Raw genomic sequence first — 10,328 nt, 5'->3', positions numbered from 1 at the left:
TGAGGTAAGACGCTATTGAGCTACCGCAAGGAAAAATAGATCTTTGCAAATATGATAAATTACGTCAACCAGTCAAATCGATTTGATTTTTGATTACATCAGGTATAGGGCAACATTCAGTGGTTACGGTGCATATAGTTACAATAGTGGTTATTTTACTAATTAAAACGTAACTAAAACGTAACGCAGGCGGAGGAATACCTAAAACATTTGAAAAGGTGTTCCGGTTAATGTTAGAGCGCGCTCCGCTCCAAGGGGCGTACATGCACCAGCTCATTCTGTACACCAACCACGTCTTGACGGGTACATTCGCCAATTAAATACTTATATTTTTGTATATAATATTGCTCTTACTAAACCGTATCGCATACAAATTCAAATCCACAGACTCGACATCAACTCTCCATCTTTTATTTGAATGAGTGACAGATACCAGAGGAGAAAATACAAACTCTAGAACTGATTCTAGCCTGAAAAAAATCAGAGTACATTGTGAAAAACTGCTGTACAAGCAAAAAGAAGCCGACAGTAAAATCTCTTTTTTTTTTCATTGATTCCTCTCTACCAGCTCAATTTCTTCTTATCCTCCATACTAGTGTGTTTCTTTTGAAGTGCGGTCGGGAGATTAGAAGGGGAAAAATTCAGGATGAATAAATTCAACCAGAGACCAGAGCTCTTTTTGGTCCCAAATAACAAACTGCCTTTTCCTCATTGTAATTTTTCTTTCTCTCTAGTAAGACCAGAAGCTTTTTCCCCCCACAATGAATTGAGCATAGAAGGATTCAATGAAAGACTTGAGATTTTACTCATCAGAGCCCACATTCATTTTCATATGCACATTAGCCAACTGCCACATTTCACAATAGTGGGAAACATATTTGACAACAAACTCAAATTATTCTGTGATAACCTCTTATCAATCATATATCAACTAGTGGGGTTCAAACAATGTAGATGTGAGTGGTAGATGTACAGGTTGCTCACGCAAGTCTGTCACTTTAAGTGAAAAGGTATTTTTCAATATCTCAAAAAAGGCCTTCTCATTCTGTCAGATTATGTCAGTTATCTTGAATAAAGGGAATTTATTGCAGGTATCATCTCATGTTTTAAGACAAACACTGTTTACCAAACTAAATGACTATGGTTAACAAAAATGTGGCATGAGACAGTTGGCTACTGTGCAGTTATGTCTTCTTGAATGTGGCCGGAAAGCTCCGTCATCAGGGAGGGTGTGTTCAAGCAATCGCTGCCAGGTAGTCTTTCACCTCCGCTGGGGTAAGTCTTTTGAAGCCGGCCTCATTACAGATCCCCACCTCGATGTTTTCCTCTGTCATCTGACCTTCAAAACTCTCCTGAAACATAAAGAAAGAAGAGTGTGAATAAAAAATAATTAAAGAAGAAACATAGTATCAGTGAGATAAGATTTGAACATCTTAAATATTTTAATAAGGAACAACGTACCTTCAAGGTCAAGATAGCTGTGTGGATAGCATCTTCCAGTTCCAGGTCATTGTTATACCTGGAGAACAAGAACAAAAACAAAGTGCTCATTCAGAAACTGTTGTTGGGTAACTCCATTATTGAACTGAAAGAGCGGTGTCAACACACCATACCAAGCGCATCAACCATATGCTATTAATGTGTTCATTAGAGCATGACTGATATGTGATTTTTGATACAGAATAGTGGGAGGGATACAATTCACAGATGAATAATGAATAAGGCAGCCCGTAGAAATGAACAATCATACCTTTTTTCAAGGAATGTTTTTCCGTTCACGTAGTTCTTCCCCATTGCTGTGGCTTTCCATGCAAAATATGCACCCTGCCAATCAGAAACAGAAGAATAAAGATGAAGCAAGAAAAATCCCTCTGATCAAAAGTTCTAATCAGGCTAAAATTTAGAAACACAGCAGATGAACAGGGACTGGGAAATTTAATGAGCTGACAAAAATGTTCTACTTTAAAAGGTATAAGTGGTGAACAGAAGGTAACTACCCTAATTACTCAGAAATGTTAAATCATTGTTATTAATAGTTTGTGTAAGACAATAAACAAGCAGTAATACTTTATTAGCAAGGTGGGACACGTCTGCTTTCAAAGATTAATGAAAATAAAAAAATTAATAAACCTTGAGCTTGAAAGAGAACAATAATTGAAAATGTTTTGTTTTTCCCCAACCAACAAATTCTTAAGTCAGCAAACAACTTACTGAGGGGTCTGACTGGAACAGGTAGGGGCGATCCTCATCCCATCCAGCAATCAGCAATGAAACGCCGAACGGACGCACTCCACTGAAGAAAAGATAAACAAATAAACCAGGACAATTTAAAAAAAAAAAAAAAAAAAAAAAGGGTAAGGTGCTTGAAACTGTATTTGAGTGTTTTTATGTATATACAGTATGTGTGTGTGTGTGTGTGTGTGTGTGTGTGTGTGTGTGCTCACCCAGACTGTGTGTACTCCTGCATGACAGATGCCACTCTTTGGACGAGCTGGCCTGTGGGGATTGGCTCCTGGTAAACCAGAGAATACTGCTGTGCCAATTTACGGGCTCGTCGGACCAAAACCCTGCAAGGATAACAACTCATTCATTTTTCGTTTAGGTTCAATCGGTTTACAAACTCTGGTTGTGTCTGCTGGATTTCTCAGATTCAGAGAAATCAAAGTCCTGATGGATGTTCTTTTAAAACCTTGCGCAAATAACACATAAATATGCTCTATATTGTACAAAATATTACACAAATATTTAGAATAGATTGGATGAAGTTAGAAATATTGCTGCCCCATCAAAGCACAGTTTCTTTCACATTGATCTTTCTTGAATGGATTTGAAGTCTTTGGATAGCACACAGAAAGATGCATTATTTTGCCTGAAGTTAACAGAGATCCAGGCTTTCTTTTCTCAGAGATGGAAAAAAATAATCCCCACCTGTAGTCAGGCCCCATGCCGCTGTAGACCATGCCTATATGTTTGGTGATGGGCTCCACTTTATGGACACTCTGCTCATCATACAGAATCGACTTCTGTTTCTTCTCTGTTGCCAGGACAACGCCATTGGAAGCTGAAAAGACAATATCACAATTAGCCTTCAAAATTCAGACCTCAGGATTATTTGAAAGTCAGTATCAAATAATCAGCTTCATCTACATAAATCAGACAAAGCCTTGACGAAATATGGTGACTGCTCAGGTTGCTGCACCATTTCCTGTTAGGTTGTGCAGCTTTTTTCAGCATGTACAATAAATTCTTCAATATTATGGATACATAGTACTGCATAAAAATGTGAGAAACTGAAGAGTTGTAATACTTTACATTCGCCACACACGTTTTCTTGTTTTAACCTATTTAGAAGAAACTACTCTGAAGTAGGACTGGGAAATATATCAAGTTTTTAAGATATATCGATATATTTTCAAACAAGATAACGGGTAAGACAATATCGTTAATATGGATATAGTTTAAGTTTCATTAAAATAACATTACAGAGGTGCCAGGTCGCCTTTTTCTCATCTCACTGATGATGACTGACTGTCTGTCTCTCTTAACCCTGCTCCTCCTCTCTCTCTCTCTTTTATTGTATTTAAGGAACATTTTTATTTTATAATATTACTTTTTAAATTCACAAACAGGTAGTTTATTTTTCCATGTGTTTTCACTGTTAATAAAATACATATCGATATATATCGAGTATCACCTTTCAGCTAATCAGTATCAAGATATGAGTTTTGGTCCATATCACCCAGCCCTACTCTGAAGGAGCGGAAAAATCAACCAAGATCATTAAAGTTGTTAATTAACCCTCCATTAATGAATATTATTTAAGTTTATAATGCTCCTAGACAAACTATTATATACTCTGACAACATAGAGATTATTTCAAATGAATAAGATTTATACTCATGCCATGTTGTAAGTGCATTAGGCTTATTGATGAAGAACAACACAATGATCTGAAAAGCAGGTGTCACACTTTGTTTCACACTTTGTACCTTTGATGCCGACTGATGGAGCTCCTGCTGCTACAGCTGCCAACGCGTACTCAATCTGGACCAGTTTACCCGAGGGGCTGCAGGAGGAAACACATCATGATAAATAACTAGAATACTCTGCGCTTGTTGTTTTGTTAGTGCGGTTAATGTTTAAACTCATAAAGGAGAAACTGAAAGCAAAACCTAAAACAACCGACTCATCTGAGCTAATGTAGCTAGCCTAGCATGTATGTAGACAGTTAGCAGATAAACGGACCCGTTTCTGTCTATTCATGTATTATCTCACACTTAAAAACAATCAGGTTGATTTGTTTATTGTCGTTCACATGTATGAATCAATTCTCTCTTTCATTCAAAACCACAACTCGACATGCTAACGGTTTAAGCTAGCTGATTAACTGAGACGACAATGACAGTGCATCAGCTACAGCGGCTCCTTACATCCGGGTATCCTATGACATTTTAAAGATTTGCATAACATCTTTCAAGATGAATTATAAACACAACATCTTCCTGGCACAAATCAAGACGCCCGTATCAAGTTTTATGACAAATTAAACAAAGTTTACCTAAATGTGGTGAGTGAGAAACTGTAGCCTCGTTCCGCCATCTTGTTCTTCTTCTTCTACTCTGTGTTGACTGCAGCCACACAAACACAGTTAAGCCTGTATACTGCCACCATGTGACCGCCACCAGACAAGACAATTTAAACACTTGTGTTATTTATTATTATTATTATTATTATTATTATTATTATTATTAATAATAATAATAATAATAATAATAATTTCATATATATTATATTATATATATATATTATTATTATTATTATTATAATATAATATATTATTATATATATTATTCGTTATTTGTTTATTAGAAGGTGTTATCATCAGAGGCTGATTAGCAAACACATGTAACACATGAAAGTCCTTTAAGAAATAAGAAAGCTTTAATTAAAATATATATATACCAATAATTGTATTGATATATTTTTAGTACAATTCAGGTAAATTATTTGAAATAAACACAAGGTACTCCTACTCGTGCCCTAATGAAAGAATAAGCGCTAAGATATATTTCCACCTTTAACAGACCAAGGCTGTGTTGATGCGGCTTCAAGGTGGTGACAACGCAAAAACTACCTGTACCCAACCCCATGGCCCCTTCTGGCCCCCACAACTCAAACATGTAGAATGATGGGCAGCAAGGGTCAGGACTCAGGACATCACTCAGGACATCACCAGGGATGTCACGATGGAACCTCTCATCACAGGTGTTTCCAATTAGTGAGTGGGAAGGCTTTACTCCAGCATCTTAGAGTTACCCCCCCCCCCCCCCCCCCCCCCCACCCCCATGCAAAATGCAACTATTGGTGGTTCCAACATTAAACATGAAAAAGAACAGTAAACTGAATAAAAGAGAAAATAGAAAGACACTGCAAAAGAGTCTGAAAAGAGGGCGGGGGAAACAAAGCAGGTGAGGTGGCCTGATCGGGGTTGTCACTCACCCCCTCCCTCATTTTCAGAGGGAACAAAAGATAGGAAAAACAGAGGAGATTAATGGGTTTCTCTTACCTTTATTTAGGCCCCCAACTGTTATTATTCTTCCTCATCCAGATCCACTGACTGGCTTTATCTGCTTCATCTGACGTCTCCCATTCTATTTTACGCAAACTCTGTCCCTGCACTCCCAATGAGGCTTAGGCTCAATTACAGTGAAATTATACATTTATTATTACTTAAAAAAACATATGTATTGCAATACTTTGACATTCAAACGATGCATTTAAAGAAATGAATTTGTTCCTAACTAATGTCACAGTTTACTTTTTTTTAAATTAATTTAAAAGAACTTGAAATTATTAGATAATAATTGTGGTTTTTAAACTATCGTCAAAAAGTACGAGAATGCATAGAGGTTGGTTTTGACAATAATCTTCGAGGCCGCTGCACCATCCTTTTGAATTACTGTGAATGTTGAAGTGCAGTTTGAAAGGTTGACCGGTAGGTGGTAGTAACATGCCAAAAGCTGTCACTCCTGGATGAAAGGAAACAGAAGAAGAAAACATTACTGTCGCTGTTTAGTGACGTACTGTTACTGTGTGACCGTGAGCTGTTTGGCATGTTGGAAAGAGAGTCAGCGTGCTGATAGTAAAAATGATGAATTTATCGGCTTTAGTCCACAGTCTCAGATCCTCTTTACTACATATTGAAAGCAGACTGCTGCAGGTGGTGCTACTGGACAGACAGCTGGGTGAGTTTAATGACTGGAGCTCAGGAACGCTAATCTTTGTGACAAGCTCTGTCCCTGACATAAACACACACGGATAGTGGGCTATAATACGGTGTATCTTTGTTGTGTGACCTTTTTCTGAAGTCCCTGCTCGTTGGCTGTCTTAGCTGTCTAAACTTCTACACATTGGTAACTTTTTGTCCCTGTTTGCAGCTCCAGCGCTGGCAGTGACTGGCCCCAGCCTCCTTCCTCAGCCCGACAGGGAGGAGGACCTGGAGGAGAGTCAGGAGCAGCCCCCTGGTCTTTTGGACAGCATCCTGTGGATGGCAGCACCCAAGAAGAGACGCACTATAGAAATCAACCTCACCAGGAGGAGAGCTGAAGAAAAGCTCCTAAAAGTCAAGGTACAGTGATAAAGACGACCAGCGGAGAAGAAGGCTCATTACCAACCATACCATAAGAGATGTTACCTATCTGTGTTGACTGAATATAAAGGATTTGTAAAGGGTCGCAGACACCACCTGTAACTCACCGTAGGACATTTAAGCTCAGTGGCGTTTTGAAAATCAAAAGTTTAAATTTTAAATATTCAGCAGACACAAGTCTTAAGTCAGATTTCTGCTCTACAAGTTGTAAAGATTATTCACCACCAGTGAAAGATGATGTGTCATAAGAGGTATAGAGACAGTGTTTCTGTTCCATTGTCCGACTCACAGTCTCTGTCTCCTCTCTCAGACTAACATCGAGCCGTGTCCAGAATGTGGCCACATGAAGCAGAAGCACATCATGTGCGGCTTCTGTTATGCGAAGGTGTGCAGGGAGACCGCTCTGATTCGTCAGCAGATGAAAGCGATGGAAGGTAGCCCGCATGGGGCCCCCAGTGTGGAGACTGTCGTCCTGTATGAGGGCGAGACGCCAAACCAGCAGGACAAAGACAAGAGGATCGTAGAGAGGTCCAGGAAGAGGCCTGCATGGTTCAGCTACTGATGCTAACATGTAACACTATGTGTGACACATTTTCTCTCTGTGTACACAATGTGATTTATCATCATAAAGATTTATAGCTCACACAACAAAAGTCACTGAAGTTGTAGTTGTCAGACATCATGGATTATTTTTTGTCCTTTTCTCAAATGTAGCCACGTTATATTTACTGTGATTTAAGTGTTTGACAATAAATGTGTTATTCGACAATATGCTCTTATGTGTCTATGCTTTGTTAACACAATGAATGTGTTTGTTAAATTAATATTTATTTTATTCAACTCTGAAGGATTTTTTGGTTGAAGGTCAACCCCTGCTCTTCCATGATAGGGTAAAAGAAAACAATAGTTTTGATGTACTGTAAATATATCTGCATTATAGGGAAGGTAACAGGTGTTAGCATCCTCCTCCCCTCCTGTTATCGATGACTCAACTTTTATCAACCTCTAATTTAACCCATTTTGGTCTGATACCTGAAATGCATGACAACTGAGTCAAAAAATACAGACTGTCTGTTAGATAATTACGTAACACACTATAGTCAGAGATGAATAAAACACATGGGAGTGAATGTAAACCCTGTAACTGATCATCCAGTCATTTTCATGATTTAAATTATTTGTTAATGACTGTCCTGTAAAATTGTCTTCTCATGGTGAATAACACATTTCTGCTTCAACACTCAAAAGAGAGGACAAATGTTTTCAAAGCAATGTCTATTAATCAGGACTTATCATCAAACTGGGGTCATGTTTACTGGCTCTTGTGTTTCTGGATTAGACTGTTTCTGCTGGCATTGAGTCCAGCATATCTTCCACTGCCTCAGTCACATCATCACACAAACCCTCTGAACCAGTTTGACCCTCAATGTCTGAGCAGATGTGAGATTTATTTCTTCCTCTTTTCTAAAGAAAATCAGTCACAAACATCATCTTTTCATTCTTAACATGATTCTATTGCAGTTTGGGATGAATGAGTTGGATTATGAAGTGATATGAATTTCGTTCAGCTGTTTCCCTCCCGTGACACACAGTCTAAGTGAAAGACATCTGAGGAGTGGGGATGATTTTTTTTATCTTTGGTGAACTCCATATCAACGTCATTCAGACAGATTATTCATTTAATAACACACAGGCAGCTATAGTGTGGGTGCAGCTAAGAGGTCCCCTCAACTTATACAGACATGCTCACAATCAAATCCTACTCAGAGTGTCATGTGAAACACTCAATGATGCAAATGTGACTCAAATAACTGGTGGCTTCACTTAGTATCTTGAGAGACTCCAGTATAACACATGTAGGTTCAATAAATGAAATAAGTGAGGGGTCAGATTTCACTTTCATCTGGGTCCATATCTCATGTCATGGAAAAAAAAAACGGAAGCTCATTTTCAAATGAAACCAACCTTCAGGATGCCTGGAGTGATGACATTCACAACATTCACAGCAAAGTGATGCAGAGGAGTAAAAATAGAAACAAGGCTGGCTATTTAAGACTCACAATTTAAGACTCACCTCTCAGACTACTTGGTACACAGGATTTGATGATTCTTTGTGTCCGTTTCCCTTGAGTTTTATAAGATTTTTTCATTTTTAAGGATTTTGGGTTTGGATTGAAATCACTGAGATTTTCATTCTATACACACTTACACGATGCACTGTGTGAGCAGAGGAGGCTGCTACCTGGTCAACTCTTATTGTGATCTTCAAGAGGAAAACCAGTGGAAGAAGGAGAGCTATGAAGCATGCTGGCTCAGCCTGGTCCTTGAAACAAGACCACAATACAAGTAGGTTGATCCTCAAAGATTTATTTTTGGGCTTTTTGTGTCTTTAATATAGAGTTAGGACAGTGGATAGAGTCAGAAATCAGGGAGAGTGAGAGTAGGGAATGACATGTGGGAAAGGAGCCACAGGTGGGATTTGAACCTGGGCCGACCGCTTGGAAGACTACAGCCTCCATACATGGGGTGCGTGTACTAACCACTGCGCCACCAGCACCCCATTGAAATACTTCAACTAAGAAAAATTAAAAAATATATTTTTTTATCATTCCCCACGACATGTGGACTACTTACTTCTTGCATTATGTTAGTGAAACACAGTGAAATATTTTAATATGTATGCCATAGTACACAGGTAGGTGCAGAACAAAGCAGCATGTTTGTTATATATTTACTGTAAAAACATGACATTGACATGCTGTAATATTAATGGGTAAAACCTCAGCGATTCACATACAGCAAGGTATAAACTTGTTTGTGACAAGTTGCACTACATGACCTCATACTGATCAGTGATGTCATTGCAGGTATTTTTTCTTGTGTACTGAGAGAAGTGAGGCAGAAGTTAAGACTCTATCCTCAAGTTGATGGCCATTTTAAAATACTTCTGAAACAGATATAAGGATCCCAGCACCACTCTACGACTTAGAGGGGATTAAAGGTAATTTATCCAGTGTGTAATGTGTTCCAGGCTGAAACTGTCAGAGAGCAACAGCATTCACAGAGAGAGCTACAAGCAGCAACAGGTGGTCCACTTCATGGTGCAGAGGAGTCTGAGCCAGACTCTGAGGCTGGCCAGCGACAGTGGAGCCGTGACAAAGCACCAGCTCCCCCTCTTCAACACCAGCAGAGGATCAAGCACCTCGGGCAGCTCAGAACAACATGCCTTCATACAGGGGAAGGAGGATAAACAGGAAGAGGCTGCCACAAGCCCAGATCCCAGCAAGTCACGGAGGGTGAACTTCAGAGCCTCGAGCCTGATGTCCTCACCGAGGGAAACTTCTGAGCGTGCACAGAGGAGGGTGTGAAGCGAGGAGAGGGGATATGAGCTGAAAATATGACAAAGCCTTTGTTGGTTTGATTTACATGCTGTTTGTACAAGCCATCTTCAACATTGATTTATGGGAAAAATTATTTCCAGTTGATTTACATAATGCATATTGTTTTTATGTATTACAAACTCTACTCAGTGACTTCATCTTTTCACTTTCAAATAAACAAAACACTGACATGAAGAAAATAATCTCTTGGGTTATTGACGTATGTTTCTTTTTTCTCTTAAACATTTTACCAAATCACTATCTCATTAAAGTTGAAACTATGCTGTATTTGTAAAATG

General features: G+C 38.8%; 3 protein-coding genes across 3 annotated transcripts; 2 read left to right on the top strand and 1 right to left on the bottom strand.

The window, feature by feature from the left end:
- Positions 1 to 395: 395 nt before the first annotated feature.
- On the bottom strand, positions 396 to 4,671 carry psma2a (proteasome 20S subunit alpha 2a). Its single transcript, XM_061051125.1, has 8 exons — positions 4,559 to 4,671; positions 3,990 to 4,066; positions 2,929 to 3,061; positions 2,445 to 2,567; positions 2,212 to 2,293; positions 1,751 to 1,824; positions 1,462 to 1,519; positions 396 to 1,352 (listed from the first exon to the last, which is right to left on the bottom strand). The coding sequence occupies exons 1-8, from the start codon at positions 4,597 to 4,599 to the stop codon at positions 1,236 to 1,238; spliced, it is 705 nt and encodes a 234-aa protein (XP_060907108.1). The 5' UTR covers positions 4,600 to 4,671; the 3' UTR covers positions 396 to 1,235.
- Positions 4,672 to 6,070: 1,399 nt separating this feature from the next.
- On the top strand, positions 6,071 to 7,420 carry mrpl32 (mitochondrial ribosomal protein L32). Its single transcript, XM_061051120.1, has 3 exons — positions 6,071 to 6,245; positions 6,438 to 6,628; positions 6,960 to 7,420. The coding sequence occupies exons 1-3, from the start codon at positions 6,149 to 6,151 to the stop codon at positions 7,209 to 7,211; spliced, it is 540 nt and encodes a 179-aa protein (XP_060907103.1). The 5' UTR covers positions 6,071 to 6,148; the 3' UTR covers positions 7,212 to 7,420.
- Positions 7,421 to 8,713: 1,293 nt separating this feature from the next.
- zmp:0000000930 (uncharacterized) lies at positions 8,714 to 10,245 on the top strand. Its single transcript, XM_061049371.1, has 2 exons — positions 8,714 to 8,995; positions 9,681 to 10,245. The coding sequence occupies exons 1-2, from the start codon at positions 8,862 to 8,864 to the stop codon at positions 10,015 to 10,017; spliced, it is 471 nt and encodes a 156-aa protein (XP_060905354.1). The 5' UTR covers positions 8,714 to 8,861; the 3' UTR covers positions 10,018 to 10,245.
- Positions 10,246 to 10,328: the final 83 nt, after the last annotated feature.

The sequence above is a fragment of the Labrus mixtus genome, chromosome 11, assembly GCF_963584025.1.
Source record: "Labrus mixtus chromosome 11, fLabMix1.1, whole genome shotgun sequence".
Classification (NCBI taxonomy): Eukaryota; Metazoa; Chordata; class Actinopteri; order Labriformes; family Labridae; genus Labrus; species Labrus mixtus.
The sequence above is the reverse complement of the archived record's forward strand: the minus strand, read 5'-3'. Positions and strand labels throughout refer to the sequence as shown.

Bases quoted from the DNA above. Each gene is read 5' to 3' on its own strand.
- psma2a (XM_061051125.1), bottom strand. From the start codon at position 4,599: ATGGCGGAACGAGGCTACAGTTTCTCACTCACCACATTTAG. The intron at 4,067-4,558 runs GTAAACTTTGTT...TTCCTCCTGCAG, and splicing joins TTCTCACTCACCACATTTAG to CCCCTCGGGTAAACTGGTCC. The intron at 1,825-2,211 runs GTAAGTTGTTTG...TCTGATTGGCAG, and splicing joins TGTTCCAGTCAGACCCCTCA to GGTGCATATTTTGCATGGAA.
- mrpl32 (XM_061051120.1), top strand. From the start codon at position 6,149: ATGATGAATTTATCGGCTTTAGTCCACAGTCTCAGATCCTCTTTACTA. The intron at 6,246-6,437 runs GTGAGTTTAATG...CCCTGTTTGCAG, and splicing joins GCTACTGGACAGACAGCTGG to CTCCAGCGCTGGCAGTGACT. The intron at 6,629-6,959 runs GTACAGTGATAA...CTCCTCTCTCAG, and splicing joins AAAAGCTCCTAAAAGTCAAG to ACTAACATCGAGCCGTGTCC.
- zmp:0000000930 (XM_061049371.1), top strand. From the start codon at position 8,862: ATGCACTGTGTGAGCAGAGGAGGCTGCTACCTGGTCAACTCTTATTGT. The intron at 8,996-9,680 runs GTAGGTTGATCC...AATGTGTTCCAG, and splicing joins GAAACAAGACCACAATACAA to GCTGAAACTGTCAGAGAGCA.